General features: G+C 32.8%; 1 protein-coding gene across 2 annotated transcripts; it reads right to left on the bottom strand.

Annotated features, from left to right (window-relative positions):
* Window positions 1-2,331: 2,331 nt before the first annotated feature.
* LOC106461993 (E3 ubiquitin-protein ligase ZNRF2-like) lies at window positions 2,332-24,259 on the bottom strand. Of its 2 annotated transcripts, none has more exons than XM_013921861.2 (4): window positions 24,159-24,259; window positions 19,903-19,998; window positions 19,201-19,306; window positions 2,332-4,553 (listed from the first exon to the last, which is right to left on the bottom strand). In XM_013921861.2, the coding sequence occupies exons 1-4, from the start codon at window positions 24,226-24,228 to the stop codon at window positions 4,496-4,498; spliced, it is 330 nt and encodes a 109-aa protein (XP_013777315.2). In that variant the 5' UTR covers window positions 24,229-24,259; the 3' UTR covers window positions 2,332-4,495. The 2 variants fall into 2 exon arrangements, with proteins under 2 accessions (XP_013777315.2, XP_022244822.1); XM_022389114.1 differs by lacking the exon at window positions 2,332-4,553 and adding an exon at window positions 16,869-17,301.

The raw sequence follows: 24,259 nt of genomic DNA on the forward strand, positions 1-24,259 counted from the left end.
GACATGTAACCCCATCGAAAACCTCTGGGCCATACTCGACCAGCAAGACAAGAAACAACCAAAAAACAACTTCGAAGAGCGATCTACTCCAAGTTTTGAAAAAAGAGTGGGCAAAAATCCCACAATCTAAAATTGACGAGATGATTCTCACAATGCCCCAAAGGATCAACGAACTCCACAAATTAAAAGGAAGATCTACTAGATATTAATTAAATTATAAGTATATCAATTCATGTGAATATGACTGAAAAATTTCATTTTTTTTTAAAAGGCAGTGTCTATTTACTTGTGACCACGCTGTGTATATCAAGCAATTTAAAATTTATCAAGATAATTTCACTGATCCAATTCTAATCAGATGGTATCACTAATTACTGCTATTAACACACTTGCTTGGTAAGTAACTAGGTAATAAAGTGTTTGACATTGTCCTAACATATAAAACAAAATTAGTAAGAATAGTTAAAGTACTATATTATTAACAAATAAAAACAGTAAAGAAAGGAAATATTTCTTCTGAAGTTCATTAAGATATCCAAGTTTATCAAGAAATAAATATTGTCTTCCTTCAGTGTGCATTTTTTTTCATATTTTGTTCATAATATCCTATTTTAATTTTTTTATTGATTTTAAGTTTCTGGCAAACCTAATTAACCTTTCTTATCAACAGGCTTTACTTGAATAAAGATAATATCTCAACCTAGGTTAACCTAAGAATGTTGAGTAATACACCGCAGACAAAACTGGTACAAGAACAAAGCATAACATTCATATCAACTTAATTAAATGAAAAGTAAATTAAACAAAATACAGTATCCTGCACAATCGTATTTTCTAACTTAGAATAAGTTCTGTACTGTGTTTTGGCAATGTTTTTACCACTTGCACATCTAATTTGTATGTAAGTAAGCATATATTTCAAATAGCAGCTAACTTAGAAAAATGAAAATCCATCACAATTCTTGGCTACATTTTGCCCAATAAATCCAACATAATACAGAAAGAAAATATTTACTGAACTTTCTATTTACATTAGTGAGGTAGTAATATTGCTACCGGGATGCAATGATTCTTGTTATCCAGTTTGCCATTTAGAAGAAGATTTCATATCTATATGTTCAGAAAGTTCCTTGTGCATTTAGTTCAAAACCAAAATAGGAATTCAAAACTCTTGCAACACATGGCTTCATACTGTGGATTTTGATATCAAGTTTTTGTAACCATCTACAACAGTGTTTCCCAAGTTCAATTAAACTGAATTTTAAAATAATGTTTATGTATGTGCTTAAGAAATAGTTCTGACCAATTAGAATAGCAAGATAAAAGATGCATGAAACTCAAGATTTAAGTTATGAAAGTAAATCAAAGTTTTTAACAACTGTTGATGTTTATCCTTTGTTAATTCCATTTTTAGCAACTGTAAGAAAAAAGAAAGACAATGTATTTTTGTATGAAAATAATTTTCAGAATGGTGGAATAATACAAATCACACTTACTGTGCAATTAACAATTATGCTAAAATATGCTTCAACAAAAAAGTTCTAAAAGCTAGAACTTTGAAGGAATAAAATACTTGTTTTGGGGGTTATTAGTTGTTTAACCAAATCAAACATGTCCACAAAAGTACAGTATGCAAAAGGAAAGAGTTCCCAATTGACTATCTTCTTCCTTTATTAAAAGACAACTTTTTATTTTAATATACAAACTCATTCTTTCATTTCCAAAAATAATAATAATAGTTGGGTCTGTTTGCTGACAGATTTTAAACTGGCATAAGAGTTAAAACTGAATATTTTACAACAAGAAAGAAACTTTCTTTTTTATAGATCATAAGGCATGTTTAGCAAAGAACTGCTCCTGATTAAGCAGAGCTGATAAAAAAAATGTCAAAACTACAATTGTCATCTGGTAACAGAAGAGTGAGGTGATATGTTGTTTATCTTATGCTGAACTCCAGTTCTGCTACTTCTTTTTAGTCTGTATTTAAAAACAATTTAGATTTGCTTAACTATTATCTACAATGCTCAGCACTCAGAAATGTTGGTAAAAGATAAAATACATTCAACTATTACACTGTCATATGCAATAAAATTTAATAAATACTTTTAAACAATAAGATTAAATATCAGGATAAAAATGGCACCTGTTACTTGAGTATTTACACTTTTACTACCAATCAGAGCTGTAAGAAATATGCCAAGTAGTGAACATGATAGGTATCACAAAGATGAGGTCAGGAATACAGCTGTAAAGTACAATTAAAACTATTTTCTCAGATCAAACAATTTTATTGAATTTCAACATTTGTATTTAAAAAAAAACTAGCATGTCAATATATTCAGGAAATAGGGCTGCTCTTTGGGCAGTGAAAACATCTGCAGCTGTGTTGAATATTCTTTCACTGGACATACTGGTGGCAGGAATACAGTGGAGATGTCTGACCACATTGCTAAGAAAGGGGGAACATGTATGGATGATTGTTCTACTGTTCAAGAGGATTGGCCTACATCTTTTTATTTTTACTCTTAATTACCACAGAACAAAAATTTTCTTGATATAAAAGCAGGTGGTTTCTAGACTTACTGTTTCAAATGGCTTGGTAGGAAGGGAAGTGTAATGCATTAGGAATTTTAATATGGCTGATATATAAGTTATGGAATCATGTGAGGAATAACATTGGCAAGTATAGGTATAATGAAGATTTTAGTATGAAACTGTATAGAGCCAGTTGGTATTGATCACCATTGTAAAAACTTACAGTTGTGTTAGTCTGTGTTACTATCCAGCAGTAATCATACAGTGGTGGTGAAGTTATGCTTCCAGTTGAAGATACTGAAGCCATTTGACAATTTTCTTACTGTTACCACACACACATATTGATGAAAGTTGGTTTGCTTCATCTTTTTTTATGACAAAAACTTTAAACAACTGAAAATGTTAGGATAAGGTGATGTGAATAATTCAAGCTGCAGCCATTTTCAATTCACCAATTATATGAGTGAATTGTTACACTTCTACTACCAATACCTTTCATTACTTGCTTTTTAATACATCAATAACATGAAGTCTTTGTTAGAAGAAAGAGGTAGAGATACTACTTCCCCCAGTATTATTTCTACCAGGACTAAAATCACATTTAAGTGTTCAAAAAACAATGATAGCAAATTCCATGCTTATGTGAGCTTCTTACTGTTAAGTCAAAAACCAGCTTCAACATTAACAACTTACTTTACATTTGGAAAAAATATATAAGTACTATGAATTTTGAAATAAGTGCCTATCAGTGCTTCATACTGTCATTTTTTGTATATTCATTTGAAAACAATTTTTTCTCCATATTCTAAAAGCCACACTTAAAACAAAGCAAACAAATTTATTAAGTTCAACAAATTCTTAATTATATCCATATTTGCACAAGTAGTAGATTTTGTGAAAATGATAAAAACTATATATTGTCAAACTCAATATATCTTCAAAATATCAAGTCCACCCAATAAATTTGGCCTGAAGATTTTTGCAAAGATACTGTATCAAAATCTTAAAATTTTGCCTGGAGACATTTTAAATAAATGTTATTGCAAAATCAAAACAATCTGTTTATAATATTTTAACCATACTTTTAATCTATTATGTACATAAACAATACAATTAATTATTCCCATAACAAATCATTATTACTTTGAATTATCAACAAACTTTCCTATATAAGCAACAAAAGATAAACAAAATTTTGCAGAGATACATAAATTCCTGTCTGATGAGGTATAAATAATGTAACACTGTTTTATTCTTGTAATGTAAACTTCAAATAATTAGGCTCCTCTGACAGACCTGTTATATTTCTAACAAACTGAATTTGAAATAGCACTATTCACTGGAAATAATAATAAGACTTCATAAGATTTTATATATACAACTAACTATTATGTGGTGGTATCAAGGGGGGGGGGGGACAATTAATATGTGTTAAAAATACAATTTTTAAGAATAACAATAAAAGCAAGGACTAACTACACTGAACTTCCTTTCTGTATGTATCTGTACATAAAGATCACAAACTAGGCTATGTGTAAAAAAAACACTTCTGTTCTTTTGCCTCGTTTTCCAAATTGGAGTGCATATAAAACTAGAGAACATTCTTTTTTGAGAAATAAAGACAACCATCCCACTTCTACATATCATAAAGAAGACAACTGAAGTGGTACTTTCTGCTTCAAATTTCCTTTCTATTTTACATGAAGGCACAGCATCATTCAGACACATAAATCTTGTAGAGTAATTACAGCAGCTTTACATTTGTTAGTACCACTTGCTCAGTTGAAATAGGGCTGGGCAGATACATTAATCTGTGCTCTTGCTTTCAAGCTAAACTGCTTCTAATTCTTCATCCTCAGTTTTCAGCTCTTCAACTGATACAGGTTTAAAACAAAAAGATTACACAAACAGTTAGCCTATCTTTAAAAAAAGCTTCATGCTAGTGGAGGAAGCCTCTTGGTCAGTTATTTGGGTGTTCTGGACATGACCTGTTCACTTGAAACCATGCATCAATACAGCTGTGAAGAAAAAACAAAATAAATGTATATATAGTTTTTGAGTTCTCCATTCTCAGTCTTCTTTTAAATATTCCTTAAAAACAAGCAAAACTAATTTATATACACAAATACTTTGATTTGATCGTAAAAATGGATAAAGAAAATTGATAGTTATGTACAAAAGATAGGTTTCTTACAAACACTTCCCTCCAAAGCTGAACTGAATACTTTACTAAGTACTTTTAACCTTGTCTCATTAGAAATACAGAGGTTCAATACCTTATATCAAAACTATTTTGGAACCTCAACACATTGTTGTCACATCTGGCATTTAAAGTAAAGTATGCACACATGTATAATAAATTTGCTTTGAAGAAAAATGTCAGTGACAAAATGGAAGATAATGTTGTAAGTTATAAATCTGAATTTACAATTACTTGCCAAGTTCTTTCATGAAAAAGAAGTGCTAATATATATTTTTATAGATTAGAAAGACAAAATACCATTACTGGACTTATATTAAACTGACTAATTCTTGCTCCTAGCTGAGAAAGACTCATATGAAATAAATAAAAAATATATTTCATTATGTTAAAATTGTTACTTTAATACCATGAAACCTTATGAGAATAGCATGTTAATGAACTTGACGGCTTTCTGTTAACTTGCATCTCTCCGGAGTGCATTATGAACAGTCTTTTTTTAGAAAAATTTCATCTACACATAAAATATTTGCCCCACTGCAGAAATTAATTGGTTTTTGTACAAAGCTATATGAGGGCTATATTCACTAGCTGTCCCTAATTTTGAAGCAATAGACTAGAGGGAAGGCAGCAAATTTGACCATCACTCTTATTATGCAGCCCTCCCCCTTTTTTTTTGAGTAACAGGAAACAAACCATGGAACCTCAGCTCCCACAGTCTAGCATACTAAGCTACAAAGCCATTTATAGTGCAGAAATTAAGGCACAAGGTTGGTCAATTAGTTACTATGCTACATTTCTTTAGGAATATGAAATTGTATACTTCTGAAAAACTATAAATTATTAATCAATTTCAAATTTTAAAAGCCTATAAATAATATAACTCAAATAGATCATTTTGTAATCAAAATAACATAAACAGGAAAATCGAGTAACCATAAATATATTGATATACAACTCAGTTCTAGAGACAAGTATTTAACTGGTAAAAAAAAAGAATCAATTGAATGACCATTCAAATAATAATCTTTAGGACCAAAGAAATATCACATAAAATTAAGAACATTTTTTTTCTTTATATACTGTAAAGTTTTTGAGGATTGTTTTAGCCCTATTCTCAAATCATATTATATGGAAAATTAACATAAGCAATTTTTAAAATTATATTAAAACTTCAAATTTAACAATAAACCTAATAAAATTCTATGTCTGATCCTCATATCTAGATTTTCTAATTGTCTTATTTGTTAAACTAATATCAAAATTTCAAATAAAAAATAGTTATTGTCTAATAAGGCTGGAAGTTACAGATTACTTGCTAAAATATTAACACCTTGCAACCCATTTTCCCAGACCTGTCAAATAGGATCATTAAAAGTTTTACCCCTTCCCTACAAAATTCACTTTTCATTACCAAATAGTACTTCACTATCATCTTCCTTGCCATTCTGTTCCTCATTTTTCTCTCTTTGATCTTCATATAGTTTCAAAACCATGTAGGATGTCATTCTTGCTGTGGAATCTAAGGATCTCTTTCCATTAACATGATGGAAGTGTCATTTCCTTCCCTGTATTTTAGCCAAATTAGCTATCATCCTTCTGCTTCTCTCTTACACCACAGCATATGTTTAAGGAACTGATCTGTTTAAAGAAACTGGCTGAAGATGTCTATCGGTAGGAAGTTGATTACTGTCTTTCACAATCTTAAGTTGATAAAAAAAAAGACTAGAGAGAGATCCCAGAAGAAGCCATAACCCAGTATTCATCTACTGAAGGTGGGATTCTTCAATTCCTGATGAAGTTAAATGGTTGCTCCTTATGTGCTTCTCAAACATCCAGTATTTGAAGTTAGAGAGTATGTCAGTTTAAAAAGATTTACTGATTAAAGTTTTATTATTATCTTAATTGTTTGTATTTATTGCTTCTTAGGTTAAGTTTTAATATCCTTTAATACATATAGCCTTGTTTCAGTATATTAATTAAAATAAAAATATTCACTGATTATGACAGATCTGTTGCACATTCTTGGCATATCGTAACCCATATTTCGATCACTGTGAACGGATTATATCCGAGTGCAACATTAAATTTGTTTGACCATTTATTGCCAGTCTGAACAGACACTGTGACAGACACTTTAGCTTTATATTGTCACTGGATGACTTTTACTTGTCATCAGTTTCATTTCCAGAACTGGAATGTTTAACAACTTGTAATCTTTTTGTTCATCATGACACTAAAGCAAGTTTGTTTTTGTCTACATTAGTACAAGTGTTCTGATTCATACAGGTAATACATGTAGAAAAACCATTTCAGGAGTGCTCCAATGAACAGAAGAAAATTACATATGTACATAATCATAACTGAACAAGAATCAGATGGAAACTCTGCTCCTGATGCATAATAATGGGACAAATGATCCTAACTGAACAGAAACAGGGTGTAGCAAATTCAGTTTAGTAATTTGATTATGTAGTTTTATATTTTAATTCAATTTTGTGTCACTCATGGAAAACAGCAAGGAGCAAACATTCTGATTTGGATCATGTAAATTCCATTTGCAAACTGTGGGTGTAAAATTGGAGCCCTGCATTCAATAGGGGTACTCTGTTCTGCTACGGTAATGGTGTGGTATATATATCCAGGTTAAATAATTAATTTTAGAACTACACCAGATAGGTCCCCTTGTTAGCTGGAGATTCCATTAAGATATTGTTTATAAAGTAATGCCTAAACTTTCACTGATTGGATGGATGTAAATTGAAACAATGAAATTGGACAAAAAGTAATTAATAAAATGAACAATCTTTACCTAATATACTAAACACAAACACAGTACATGTGTACTTGTGGCTCAATTACAATGAATTATTGCTTTTACTAGGTACTATCTTCCCTGGCCGAAATCAACTACCAGACAGTTTAAATGCAACCTTCCTTAGTCAGCAAGAAATCTTGAATTTACCAAGAGTGGCATGCACTAACCATGTGACTAGTTATTTTCATTGCAACATAGGTAGGGGCTATAACTTCTCAATATCACCTAAACAATCATAGAAGGACACTACTTTCAACATTCTTCACAATGTTGTATTAAGCATGTAACATGGCTGTATGTAGCATGGGCTGTAACATGTATTAACTCTCTCAACACGGGCTTGGTCAATTTTACCAACCATGTGACTCTTTATACTCATTGAAAGTCTTTATAGATTTAATATTACTAACTTTTAATATAGTATGTATATCTTCACAAAATTTGACAGTCTTTCATATACAAAAAAAACATATTTTTTAGCAAAGTATTTTTAATGAGTATATTGAGTATTTGTTTTGAATAGTCCGTGTACAAAGTGATTTTCATGTTAAGATTAAAAATACTTTTCTTTATCTGAAAAATCTCAAATTTCCTTTGTGTACATCCTAAAACCTCCTGAGTATATTTCAAACATTTGTTTTCAGTAAAACTTTATATTTCATCTGTTATTTTCACTACCCTATATCTATATGGGGTTGGTCAATTTGACCGACCTTGTAACCACCAAAAATCAAAATAAATCTAAATTACCTTTTTTTTCCTAGAATGATTTCAAATTGTAACATGAAACTACGTTCAGTTTATACTAAGTAGCTTTAAGCTCATAACAGTATACATCTACTTATAACTAAATTTTATTGTTTTATCGCTCTTTGAATCATGACTAACTACTATTTGCATGATTATAAGTTGTAAATCACTTGAGGAACATGCAGATCACATTACGCTATTGAATTACTTTACCCATTACACGTGTGTGTGCCTCATGAAACATTTTAATGATGTTATTATTCATTTTACCTATTCTTATCTTAACTAACCTAAAGAGATCCCTATTTTTAGATTTTAGCTACTTTTATAATAATAAATAAAGAATAAACATGAAATAAAGTACTTACCCAATTCTTTTTTCTCGCTGTCAATTGTCATTGACACTTAACGCTACTTTTTTTTAAACTAATGAAAGTAATGTACTAAATAATTTTTATTTAATCAAATAATGCACCAAAGAACATAAACTAATAACATGCAAAAAGTAAACAATTTCCCCTAACTCTCAAAATTTTTCTGGCTCTCTAACTATACATCAAGAGCTGTTACAAGTTCATTCAAGTTAGTCGTTATCTTTCCCATAGGAACGAAGCTTGTACTAGCAGTGAAATTGATAATTGTACATCCATAACAAAATGTTATACAATATGTCATTTGATAAATCAAAACCTTGACTTTCTATTAGTTAGAGGTAATATATAATTACACATAAGAGAGAACTATTAACAAATCCTGAAAGAGAGGATGCAACAGGTGGGTGTGGCAGGAGGAATCCGATTTTCTATTTGATAGCTCTGTAACCAAACCAAATTGAAGGGTATAAAAAATTATGGTTCGTCTGAGCAATGACAATTTTATAGTGAATAATTTATATTTCATTTCACACATATTGGAGGGGTGGTGCATAAAATAGAGAAGAGGACATGCCTAGAGAAAATGTGTCACACTAGGTGGAAATTCAGGAGTTTTTAAATATTGCCTTATAAAATTAAGAACTTGAAACTTATATACTATTAAAAATGGGTTATTAGCCAAGATTTGATGCTATACTAATTGGTATAACATAAACAAAAAGTAGTTTAATAACATTTTTAATGCAAGTCACTAAAACCTTGTGTCATGCGCAGTAAAGGATGCTTGAGGCGATAAGGTTAACATATTTCAAGAAAAACAAAGGTAAATTGAAACAAGATCAACTAAACATTGTTTTTTTCACCATATTATGTGAAACTGCACCTATTCAAAACAAATAATAAATTCAAAATATATATTGTAATACTACAAGAAGATAGTAACACATGGTATACTAATATACCATATTTCCTGTTTTCAAGCTTCTCTCAAACTGACAATTAACTTTAAATTTGAACTTGTCAAAAAAATGTGTTAACCCTTTCTAGCTTCCAAAAAAACAACACACACAAATCACAACCCTTGAAGGAATACTATAATACCATATATGAATATAATCTTATAAATAAACAAAATACAATACATAATCAGAATTAAACTCTTAAACACAGATTACACTACCATGTATGAATATAACTTTAAACCAAAAAAAAAAAGTCAATACTTTGTATACAATAAATCCTTAATCACAGAAATAATAAATAACCTACAAAAAACAGACCCTTAACATAGATGCAAGTACACACAAATATATAACATGTACCCTTTAGCACAGATGTATAACACATAAAGATAACTGTATCAACAATCACACAAAATAAATGCACTTTAACAATGAAATCACAGAATTCTCAATCACAGCATAAAGGTACAAAATTGAATCTCACTATACATCTACATCACAATAAATGCCCTTTAACAAAGATCACAATTTAAATGCTAACAGGAGTGATACATAAAATCACTTTAACAATGACATTATACACCAAAAGGAACCCATTCTCATTAACTCAGATCAAATGCACTATTTTACAAAAAAACAAGTAAACCCCTTTAACTATGGAAAAATACTAAAATCCTTTATACAAAAGACAAAAACATGTACACACATATACCTGTGGCCACGGGCATGATTTAATATTTTTAATCATTTTATCAAACCTTTTTGCAAAATATGAAAATTAACAAAGGTAGCAGCAAATCCTTTAGTAATTAATAAATTTAAATTACCATAATACAAAATCAGAAAGAAATCATTCAATACAAACACAGCAAAATATGCACACCCATATATAAAAGTCACATTTAAATTAATAATGTATAAAATATACATCACTTCAGATACAAAATCCATCATGAAACTGAGGTACACATCATCTTTCCTTACACCATTTCAAGAGACAAATCATTTCAATCAGTCAATCATCTCACAATCTGTAGCTGTCTATTTTTAAAACTCTGTTCTTGTAAAGCTTTTTTGATTGCTACCAACTCCCACGTATGTAAAAGTTGACCTTGGTAAACAACACCAAAAAGACAGTTACAATCAAATAACAATATGTATTATGACATTGGAGCTACTATTTGAGAATTTAATACTGCTACTACTACTGCTGCTGATAATTTCCCCATACTCAAACACTCAGATTTGATTCAATTGAAGTATTTAGCATTACTCCATTTTTTCACAGATGTAGCATCAGTCTCTCTGTTACTCTTATCCTTCCATGAAAATTCATTCATCACCTGCTGAATATTCCAACATCATATCACAAAATCTTAACATTGAGATCAAATCATTAGTTCCATTCATAATGTGGCATAATTATCGTGTTGGGTAGTTTATTCATTAATGCTATACAACACTAGTGAATGATTTCACCTAATGCTCCTACGAGCATGGGACCACACACACCTGTATTTATTCAATATGTATATTGCTATATACATTTACGTACATTACACATCATTACATGCACTAACAGTCCATAGATGCCTCTGGCTCTTGCTCACATTACACAATCAACCATCTTGGGTTACTTTCTAAAAATACTTTTGATAGCATTGATTTAGTAATATGCTGCCACCTGCAAGCCAATAGACTTCAGTGTTTTTCTTTTTAGCTTAACAAAATAAGTAATCACTGACTGAACTCAGCTGAACTAAGACTTTTCAGTTAATGAAAATTCTTGTAAGTCAAGATGAATTATTTGTGCTGTTACTATAGTATACATCAGTATAAATAAATATATCAGTTTAAATAAAACAGAACTCTTTCAATACTCGTGGAGAAGTTATACACCTTATAGGTGTACCAGCAACAAAGATATAGCAAATATTATGTAGTATTCTTTGTGGAGTTCTTGATACTCTACTAGATTAGTTGAGTTATTCTTGTGAATTGCCTTAGAAAAATTACTTGGTAGCTCAGAAATCACGAGTCACAAGGCCTTTTTGACTGTGTTTTTAAAAACTTATCTATCATCTTCATTTCTGCAAACTTTTGAAGCATTAGTAATTAAGTCTAATGGCACCAGCCATACTAAACTGTGTTAATCAAACAGCTGTCATTTGATATGTTAGGGGATATCTCTTATAGTAAAAGTTAGTTTGATAACTCAGAAAGTAAATGTCATAAAGCACTTTTGGTCCCATTAATCCTGTGATCAACAAATCTTCCTAATTTCAAATGATATTGTATCTTACAATACTACCCAACAGCTTTAAAAAAAATAAGGATTGCAACACCCTTTCACCCAGGTTTTTTTAACTCCTAGCTATCATCTCCTGTTGTATAAACTAGTGATGCACTAAGCATTAGATATACTGGTACCAATCATCCTATATTTGTGATAATCAAGTCTAAGTCTCACAATGTAGTGCATACATTGTATGGTGAACATCACTTAATAGCTTGGAGAGCAATGATCATCACATCCTTTCAATTCTCAGGTGCTTGACCTAATGACTGTCTTAGCTTCTTCAGATTTAATAAGAAGAATAAGTCATATGAATTAGAAAGTTGTTGTTGATGGTTCCAAGGCTTGTCAGAGCTGAGTCTCACATCCAGATTCAGTGCTTCCTCATCTGTAAACAGCCAGATAAGCACTTTTAGCTTCTTTTTTTTCCAGACTGGAATGGCATAAGACAATGGTTTTATCTTCATCTGACTCAACTACCTCTTCTGACTGATCAAACCAGTTATGAGAGATTCATCAGTCAATTACTGATCAAACATGTAGTACATGCCTATATGCAGCTTTCAACTAATGTAGCTCTTGTGCTAATACTCACTCATCAGATCACATGATGGGGTCCAATCCAGAAAGAAACTTCTATGCTGCTGGTACATACCAAAGCCACACTGAAATCTCCACTTCAGTACATTTATTCCTTCACTTTCTTATCATCTTATCTTGACCATCTCTTCTGTCATGTGGTGGCCTTTCCTAGCTTTTAACATGCAAACTCATGCACATCATCTAATTTAGACCTTAATCATTTGTCACAGTCATATGGACTCTAGGTGGAGGATCATTCCTCACACCTATAGGGAGCAAAAAATCTCAACCAAATATTAGCATGTTTGACAAATAGCCTGTAGATCTATGTTAAGTTGCAAAATACACCACCATGTCATGAGATAAGTCTGTATCATCCTTTCTAATTAGCCATCCGACTGTGGGTGATATGATAAAGTGTGCATCATCACTCTCAAAACTTTATGCAACTCAGAGAATAGTTGGCTTTTACAGTTAGCTAGCTGATCCAAACGGATACCTTCAAGTGCTCTAAACCTGGCTATCCAGAGCTCTATCAGCACCTCAGCCATTGACAGTGTGGATGTATTGACCAGTGGATAAGCCTCAGCCCACCTTGTGTAGTAGTTACTGGCCATAAGTATATACAGATGACCTCTTTTCAGCTCTAGAAGTAAACAAATGATATTCAGGACTATTGAAAGCTATTCTCTATTAGTCTATTAATTGTTGGAGTTAAACTGTTCAAGTTGACTTTTTCCCTGGATGGCACATACCATACAGTGTTCACACCAATGCTGAACATCTCAATTCAAATGTTTACAGAAGTACCACTGCAAAACATTAGTATAAGTGTGTATAACACTTAGTGCCACCCAGTCTTTGTGCATTATGCAAAATTTGGAGATTTCATGCCTCAGATCTATGGGAACCACTAGATGAAACACAGAGTGAGACCACTGCTTAGTGGTTGAAAATGACCTTCAGTTTCTCTTACTAGAGCTTCCAGAGTGTTAATTGTGACATCCATCAACTAGTAGAATCTTCTACTGTATAACTTATTGTCATTAAATCAGAAAAGGTCTTAACTCCTACATGATGTCCAGGTTCCAGAAATTCAATGAGTGGACAGGGTCTCACCATTTGGTGAGACAATTCCTCTGCATTTCCATATTGTGGGCCCCAGCAATAATGTCTGATTAAAGCATACTCCTGCAATGCTATTATCAGACATGTTATCATGTCTTCAAGGTTTTTAAAGTTTATTAACCATTTTCACTCCCTCTGAAGTACATTTCTGCATTATTAATTTCTAATAATGGGGAGGATATCTTGGAGAATTTGGCTACAAATCATTAGTAATAAGACAAAAACCAAGGAAACTGCTGATTTTTCATTTAGTTACAGGTTAAGGTCAATCCCTCACCACTGCTATTTTGGCAGGATCTGTAGATATTCCTTCTCATCATATGACTGAGAAATTATATTTCCATGTGCACTAAAACATTTTTCCCATTTTATTTTCAAGTCTGCATTCTTCATTTTGTGGAATGCTATTCTGAGGTTCTTAGCTACAGATTCAAACATGGGACCAAACCAAGTCATCATCAATATAGATCAGGTACTTCTCCCATTGCATCCCTTTCAGTGCAAGCTCCATTAGTTTCTCAGAAGTGACAGGGATGTTACACAGGCTGAACAGCATGGTATAAAACTTCTACAAGCCATTTCTCATACTAAAAGCTGTCTTATGTCTGCTCATCATTCAGTTTGACTTACCAATATCCAGATGTCAGGTCTAAAGTACTGAACCAATGGACCCCTTTCAGTGCATACAGATATTCATCTGTTTGTGGTAAAGGAATGGTGTCAATGTAAATTACCACATTCATCCTTCTCAACTCAATGCTAACAAAATCTTCATTTTTTTTACAATCACTACTGAAAAGATAACCAAGCATTCTTTGAAAGCTGTAAGATTCTATCCTTTAACATTCACTGTGCTTCATTGTTGGCTACATCTCTAGTGCTCCAGGGAATCCTGTGCAGTGGCTAATTAGGTGTATATCACCTGTATGTATATTTCATCATCAGCATATTCTGGCAACAAGTCATTCAGTTGCTGCTCTATAGCCACACTGCACAGCACTGACACACTAGACATTGTCCGCACTAAGTCACAGGACACCACTTGTGTACATGAGGGTACTGTGACATCTCTCACATACACACATGTGGCCCACTATTCTTGTGGGTTAATGTAGCTGGTACCAGATAACTCTACTAAGGAATATCAGTTCACCTGTTGCACATGCAAAACTGATAAGTTCTTTAGTATATCCACTTCAAAAGTGCCAATACCAGAACCAGGGCCAGTGGCAAACTTTCAGTCTGTAAACACAACCTCCTAGGTGAAGTCAGAGCATGACCTCTGTATTCATGTTTAGTTTATTTCTATTCATCAGAATAAAGTACCAAGTGGTGGTTTTGCTTGGAGAACCATATATACAAGTATTCTGGCTGCTTATATGTCAATCAGGAACTACTGCTCTTGTACTCCAACAGACACATACCAAGACCTACCCAGCCCTGACACAGCTAACCTGACCACTACACTTTTTGTTGTAAGTTGTTTGTTGCACTCTCCCAAGTCAGTGGTCAACTCCAACTTGGATTCCCGGAACTACAACAGCAGTACTAACTGCTTGATGCTTGCTCTCCTGAACCTTCTGTACCATCAGTCAGAACCAAAGCTTCATTTTTCTTGTCTCAGTAAGACAGGGGTAGTTCATCCAAAAGTGATGTAACTCTCCAAAAGCAAAGCATGTGTTTCATTCCTCCTTTCCAGAATGACATTCAGGTGGAAGCATTGGCAACTTATGTTGTGCCATATAAGACATGAAAGGATTGGTATAGCCATACCCTATACTGGATGCTAATGTGGTTGTATCATAATGCTGGAAAGTGTGGGTGGCCGAGTTCAAACCTGACACAACATGGGTGCCTATATGTCCAAGAACAGTCACTGCAGATGCTGCTACATGCTTTTTAATCATCTGCAATCCACTCAAAGTTATTACTTCATATCACATTGCAACAGAAACTGCCTCAGTGAGGGTTAGAAGGTCTCTCACACCCAGGTGATACTGCATTGTCTCAGTGGATAGTCCTTCCACAAACTTTTCTATGAGGACACCTGCTACTTAACTAGGCCATTGCAGGGTAAGCCTTACCATTCAGTCAGTACAGGTTATTCATATAAGTGGTCAAGCTTTCAGTGGCACCCCTCTTTTGAGCCTTGAATTCAGCTTGATGGATTGCTCTGTTTTCCAGTGGCTCAAAGTTGTGATGCAATTCAACAATGACTATCTTACAGTCATAGTTTTCCTCATCCAAATGCTCAATGGAGTCTAGGGCTGGACCTTCTAGACTCTGAACCTGCCCAAAGTGCTTCAGGAAATGGTCAAGTCTTTTTTTTTTCTGTGCCTTTGAATGTCAGCAGAGCAATCTGCTTCCTCTTGCCCACAAGGAACCATGAATGCAACCAAACATTCTCCTTTATAACTTCTTGATCACATCTTGACCAAGGTATCCCTGACATTGTCAGCACAGTATTTTAAGAGCTCTCAGAGACTCTGATGCTCTGAGCAGCATATTTAATGGCACTGCTCGACCCCAAAGGCACTTCCAGTCTCCCGTCATCTTTGGGTGGCTCTAATCATAGCTGGGGTTGATCTAAACTGGTCAACATCAGTCTGGGAATACTGTACAGACCTCTCAAACAGATCTTGTACTCACCAGTTGATACACTATCATGAAAACCCTCAGTTTGTGTTTTCTTTGTACTGAAGTCAATCCTCATGAGAACTCAACAGATCTGGATGCTCCAGATGTTGGCAACTCTCCTTTCTGGGTCATAGGTTGTTGCAATGAGATTAGAGTCATGGACCTTTGCAACATTGGTGAAAGTCCAAAGAGGATTTCTCTTAAACTTGACAACTCTCTCAGAAAACCATCTCCCTTCAGTGATGAACTCTCCTTCCAGGTCATAAGTCTTTCTAGTTGTTGAAAATGTCACTTCTCAAACTGAAAACATTTTACACTTAATAAAATAAAAGTTTAAGTAGAGGAAAGTATGCATTACAGCAACTAACAACAAACTCCTCAACAACAACATTTTGGTCACAGCAAAATTTAACTCCACCTATCCACTTTGTGTTGTATAGAGGTGAAACTGAACTAACTTTAAAGCTATACTGAATACATCCACTTATTAACTGGAGATTCGGTCAAGATACTGATTATGGAAAAAAGGCTAAAACTCTTACTGACTGGATCGATGATAAATGCAATAATGAAACTGGACAAAAAGTTATATATATAATGAATAATCTTTATTAATACATTAAATATATACATAGTGTGTGTATTTGCAGTTTACTTATGCCAGATATTCATTTTTACTGGAAACTCTATTCAATTTTTCAGGCTAAATTCATCTATCAGATGGTTTAAATGCAACTTTTCTTAGTTTGCATGAAGTTTTGCATTCACTCAGAGTGACATGTGTTACTCATGTGACTGTTCATTCTCATTAAAACACAGGTGGGGCCATAAAAACTCTCAATATAATCTGAACAACCAATGAAAGACACTGTTTTTGACATTCTTACACAATGATGTGTTAATCAATGCTTTCCTCAGGTGATAACAGGCATTAACTACTTCAAGAACAACAAAGGAACAAAGATAATTTGAAACAAGATGAAATTAATTGTTTTTTCAACCCCCATGTTACGTGAAACCTGAAAATATTCAGAATGAAGAATAAATATAATACTACAAGAAGATAGAAACACATAGTATATTCATATAACAAAATGGTTCTTTTGAATTATCTTTGTGTGTCACATACTCAGTTGAATCGCATTTGCACTTGGCTTTATCTATTTTACCATAACAATGAGGGCTAAAACAAATGCTTTTGGTTTCTCATGACTAGAACTGGCTTTCATTGTCATAATCAGTATGCCACAACTTCACCCTAAATACTTAAAGGCATAGTTTTTGTGAGATCAGGAATGCAATGTAAGTACTAAACTCTTGCTGACACATTGTGACTAAAACTCACCACCTTTGCTGACAGTAGGAACACTGACTTCTTTATTTCATCACTTCTAGTAAAACAATATTTCTTCTTTGAGTAGAATTATATTTGAATGCAATAACCAATATAATTTCCATTGTAGAGTTTGCTAATAATAACAGTGCTGCAACACAGTTCTAGAATACCATTAATATTTTAACCCCAATAAATACAGTTACAGAAAGATCCAATTAATTATTAAACTAATAACCCAACACACACTAATCAATCAGCATCAAACATATACAGGATTAACCTTCAGAGTTTTCTTGATCCATGAGGAATAACAGAAAGAGCAAGAAAAATTCTACTCTAGTTAAGTACACTGTAAGAAAAAGCCTGGATTCTTATAGTCGGTAAGATTTATCTCTGTAAAAAAACTGAAATTAGAAAACAAAATACTAGATACAAGTAATTTCTTTAAAATTATTGTTGTTTATAAACATGAGACAACTTTAAGTTGAGATAAAGACCACAGCCAATTTTACAGTAACAGATACAAATAACATTTCTAATAAGACCATAGCCAGTTGTAGAGTAGCTGATACAAATAACATTTGAAATAAAATATAGCCAGTTGTATAGTAACTGATACAAATAACGTTTGAAATAAAACATAGCCAGTTGTACAGTAACTGATACAAATAACATCTGAAGTAAAACATAACCAGTTGTACAGTAAATGATACAAATAACATCTGAAGTAAAACATAACCAGTTGTACAGTAAATGATACAAATAAAACTGGGAATGCTAAGTTTTCTTAATTAACAAAAATCAGTATCTCTCTTCCATATTTATGTATATCTGCCCTTATCCAATATACAAATATAATTTGATTAATGTAGCTAAAGCATTGACTGAAATATTGTATGAACTATAATTTACCCCATATTTGTCATTAGAAGTAAAATTTAAAATTTTTATGTCTGGATTGGCTGCAGTGCTAATCTCAAACTGTAGTTTAATAAGATCTCTTGTCTGTACAGCAAGTAAAATATTCTTTATAGAATAGATAGAGATTTTAATTGTAACACAAAAATTTATACTTCATGTTAATTTGGCTAAAAGCTTCTATGGTAAAAAACAAAATGTTTTCCAACCCACTTATAAACTATCCGAGTCATGTATCATGTAGACTCATTTTAAAACGAACAACTTTGAGCCAGGTTTAAACTAACTAGAAAATTATAACTGTCCCATGGATAGGAGTCCATAAAACAGCAATCTGAAACTGGTTCTGCAGCAAATATAGAAAAAAATTACCATTCTAACAATAACTCATTCAATGCTGTATGTATTATAGTTACTTTAGCTAATGTAGTTATAGCTGCATAGACAGATAAGTATACATGTCATAAACTTATTCTTAAGTCTGTAAGTTACTTTAAGAGTTTGAGAAACAATTAATTTTAATTAGGTTTTAAAAACGAAAACAGACCAATGAATCTAAAATGCATAAAATCCACACATACAATTAATATTAACATATATTTTCTATGAAGCTAATAAATAAAATAATGAAAAAGAAGTTCAAAAGTGAACATTTTAAACTTACACTTTATGATATATACAAAGACAGGGGAGTCTGGCAATGGTATCTCCTTGTTCAAGTTCTTCAAAACATATCACGCATTCCCCTTTGTCTTCAGATAGTACATCCTCTGAGGATAAAACAAAACAGAAATTTCTCCCTAATATGAACTTCTTAATTTGTAAGAATGCCGTTTAGTCAACTCTTCCATACTCCAGTTAAAAAATCACCTCATTCATACTTATATGACTACAATATTGTTTTATTCTATAAATCAGTAACAACAATATGATTACACACTCTGAAAGTTTTTCAAATTATATAACTTGCTTGTCCAAAACTTTTTTCATAATTTTAATACTTTAAGTTCAGTAGTATGAACACAAAATTCAAGTAAAGCAAACAAGATAATGAGGATTCTTATATTTCCACACTTACACTTTTCAGCAAGTCCCCCCCCCCCTCCAATTAACCAAACTTTCTACAAAAATCAGCTTACCGTGGTCTAAATACAAACCTTTGATAATTGTTACTGGTTTATGATGTCAATGTGTTACTGACCAAACAACATGTTTGTCACAATTTTAAGTTGGTCAAATAGGAAAATACTATAATTCTTTAACTGTACTCACATGTAATTATTATGCATTTTGTTTACAGTGCTAAATTTTTACTTAGCACTTAAGCAACATTTCACTGGATAGGAGAAAGTGAAATATGTATTACCATTGTAGTTAATCCTTGGTTTGGTCAGGCACATGACCAAGTGGTATTCCACATCCTCAGGTATGACAAACCTGGAACACATAGGACACTTAATCCCTGAAAAACAAACCAACACATTTTGCACAGATTAGCCTCTAAATTTGTAAGAATAAAGTACAGTTCAACAAAAATTAACCATTTTTAAGCTTATGGTGAAATCTGCATCTAATAATAAAAGCTAAGTGTTGATGGTTCAAAAAGGACTTAGCCACAAAGGAACAATTTTACATGAAACATGCATTTAAAAAGGATTCCTTTACAAAGAAAGACTTTTAACACTGGATCTCTTTGGTCAAACAGGTTGCTTGCAAACATCCAGACGTTGGTTAAAATATCAACTGAAAATAAATTGAAATTCCCAAAACTCTATCTGTTCTTTAACATAAAAAAACACAGATTTCTGTCTACAAATTCAGCAGTTGTGTGTTAGGAGTATAGTACAGAGCAAAGTGAGGGGAAAGTGTTTCTTAGATCTGGAGCTTGCCAGGCTCCTGAAAGCCAAAGACACCAGAACAACCCAGTTTTAACTGCATTATGTACATCTGTGGCAATTTATAAATAACTTTTATGAAAGAATTGAGTGTTTCAATTTTAAGTTTTCTTCTTACTATTCAAACCCTTGATCAAAAGCAAGAGTGCCAGAAACCTTACTTTAATGCCAAGGCATAAAAACTCATTAGAGCCCAACAAGGGCTGAATGGACAACTTGCTTTCTAAATTGGTGGGAAATAAGTTTTGATGCATTTCGAGAACTTTCAACAGGAAGATAGATCAGCCTAATGCCTCAAAACATTGACAATCACCTAGCAAGTTGTCCTTTCAACCTAATTGTTTTTATTTCTGGAACACCAAATACCAAAATCCAGGTCATCCTTGAAACAATAGTTCTTTCTTGTGAGAAAACAGGCTTAGTAGTTTTAGTTAACTTTTCTGAACAAATTCCATATTTTAAAAAAGATATTTTCTAGTATCAAGTACTTCAATACTTGAATTCCACTGTTGGGTAGGGTTAATACTGACATAAAAAGTGTAAGTACATTTTTCATAAATCTGCATTTTGTAAGAATATTTCTTAGATTTTAAAAACTTATTACATTTAAAACATATATTTACTTTAAAAAGTATTCATTATAAATGGGGGAGGGAGGGGAAGCTGTAATTTATTTTTCTTTGTATTAAGATAATTTGTCTTGCTTTAATTCACCTTCAGTGTAATTCTCTGCATTTTTGTTTTATTAATATTAAACTTACTTAACTAAAAATGTTATCTTAAAATGTGCAAAAATATTTTTTGTTTTGTTTTTCATCTCCTTCATTGTTCATAAAAGATCCAATCTGTTATTGCTTCAGCCACGTTAGAAGGCGTTGGTTGGTTATAATAATTTCTCACATAAATAGCACAGCTATAGTTTATTCAGTCCTCAGATGATGTTTCAATTCAAAGATACGATGTTAAACAAATAGGTAAAAAAACTTACTTCTTTTCGTGATGAACTTCCCGAAGAATGAAAATCAGTAAACAGGCAACGAATTAGTTGAACTGATACAACAGTCTGATGTCAAATTTAAAGTCACACACTGCAAGACGCTTGCAGTTCAATACTGGAAGTAATAGAAATATTTCCCTTTCATAAACTACCGTCATCTAGTGTCGGATTTTATATTGCAGTTCTTTCACGAGGTAGACTGTAGAATCAAATTAAACTTTTTCTATCACTTTTAGTATTTAACCGCGCTAGAGTACATGTTATCCATGAGTGAGAAACTAGCGCGAAAAAAATGCACATTCTTTACCATCATATCAGCCAGGGTGCGAAATTCAGGGGTTTTGGAATTCCAGTCGAAATTCCACTATGGCTTGATTGGCCAGTATTTTAATAAATGATTTAAATACCTTTTTTTTTCATAAGAAAATTTTCAATTTTGTTATTGCTGCCTGTTATACTAAAAAGAAAACATCGTTTCCGAGAACTCCAAGTAGACAAAGGGGGAGTTCAACAATGCGCGATAAACTTGACGTGCGAAACCCTTCTTGTTACTCTCACAAAATAACAATGTAACTTAATAACACCGCCTCCCCGATGGCGAGGGTATTGTGTCACTCCTCTATGTGTATGAATAGTATAACTTGAAAAGTTTCAACTGATTAAAAAAAAAAACTGGTATAAAGGTTGACTATCTGCCAAGGACCAAATTATTAACTTTTAGTGAATGTCGGTCAAAGTCAAGGCCACATTGAAGGTTAATCTCACACAATTCAAAAAGTTTTAATTTGATTTTAATCAAGTTTGGTAAAAAAAAATAACAAAATAGTGACCCCAAGAATCAGTTGATTAATTTTGGTGAATGTGAGTTTGTCTGTTTTGAACTTAGCGCAAAGCTACACGAGGGCTATCTACGCTAGCCGTCCCTAATTTAGCAGTGAAAGACTAGAGGGAAGGCAGCTAGTCATCACCGCCATCCGCCAACTCTTTTTACCAACGAATAGTGGGACTGAATGTCACATTATAACTCCCCCATGGCTTAAAGGGCGAGCATGTTGGTGGAACGGGGATTCGAACCCATGACCCTCAGATTGCGAGTGAAGTGCCCTAACCACCTGGCCATACCAGACCCGTGTAGTCGGAACTACTCACATCTCCTGCGAGATCTCAAGTCAGTGCCAACCTTAGGCAGACACCTCAACCCACACCTACCACGCATAGTAAAGGAGGTAAATGTGAGTCAAGGTCACACAGAACTGCGAAGGTCAACTGCTTTTGTTATTATGGTAAGAAATTGGGATTTTGAAATACACCCCACAAAGTAGTAACTGGCTATAGTCTATATTTTTAACTTATAGGTAATACTGATTTAAACAAATATTATTCAATGAGAATTTTTGTGATCCGACTCTTTGATTCTAAAAGTTACCAATTTCTGGAACATAGTATTTTCAATCTGGACAGTACCTTATGTGACACATAAAATAAACGCCACGGTCAGAGATCCCCAAGGATCAGGTATAACTGTCCCTAATTTAAAAATACTAACTAGAGGGAGGGAAACCAGTCAGTGGTACTCATCGCCTACATATATACTCTTAACCAATAGCGGAATTGACTGCTACTTATATAACGTACCCACTGCTAAAAGTGCAAAGCATATTTTGGTAGCATATCGCAGGCTTTAACCTTGGTCCGGGAACTAAAATGCAATCTATACAAAAAATTCAAGGCAAATATGCAAACAATGTGTCAGTGATTTTGGGTTTTGGATCCAAAATATACCAGGCTATCTGGTTTGTTGCAAGTTCTATAGCCTAAACTTATGTCAAGTGTCCATTATCTTAACAATTGTCATTAGAAGGATAAGTTAGAATTTAACCCATTCATATAATATATATATCGCTAAGAGTGTTTTTAGTATACAAGAAGCCTCAGCAACAATTGTCTAGATAATAACGCTTAGCAACAGTTGTCTAGTAACAACATATGGCATTTAATAGAGGCTGAATATTTGTTTTTGGCCAAAATAAGTGCCTCTGGCTTCATTTTCGAGTTACTGTTTAAAGTCAAAGGATGAGCAAGAACATGTACTGATCATTAATGTACTTGGACATTTTTTTCTTTACCTTAGAATTCGAGTAATTTTTTTTTTTTGGATATGGAATATGAGTCATGCTACCAGTGGCAAACATATCTGCCCCCCCCCCACTCCCAAGGGGTTACTTGCGATGTTTTTAAAACATTTCGTTCCATGGTGAAGATAATTAAATAAAATGGGTAATTTTTCTTCTGGACCAACTATTTTTGAAATTCAATTGTGTGTGGTAAAACTTCAATTTCAATTGACCTTACAGCTACCCCAACATTTTACAAATTTGGGGTAGTTCGGTAATAAAGCTATAATATGACATATGGAAAAGCCTTAACAGGAAAATTAAGTGTTAGTACAAATCTTACAAATGATGTAATAATGTATTCATATTTCAGGTTTTTGACGAGTAGAGTAGCTTTACAGGAAGATACTATGTTTTACATATTATAGTTTTAATACTACAAAAAAACAAAAAAACTAGTAAGCATTTTGGAGTAACTAGTTAACATAATCATGTTAATATTAAGGTGAATATCTGCTTTAATATATCTCAATTGAAATTACTGGATTTCAAAAATAATGAAATGAGAACAAGGCTTAACCTTTCCATCTTTCAGATTATCCGTTTTTATAGTTACCTTCATAACTGAATGAATGCGATATTCCAAAAACATGAGTTTTACCCTTGAGCAGATGTATAAAAGCCATCTTATGGAAACGGTCTCCCCAGTTCGTGAAT

The sequence above is a fragment of the Limulus polyphemus genome, unplaced genomic scaffold (genome assembly GCF_000517525.1).
Source record: "Limulus polyphemus unplaced genomic scaffold, Limulus_polyphemus-2.1.2 Scaffold1072, whole genome shotgun sequence".
NCBI lineage: Eukaryota > Metazoa > Arthropoda > Merostomata > Xiphosura > Limulidae > Limulus > Limulus polyphemus.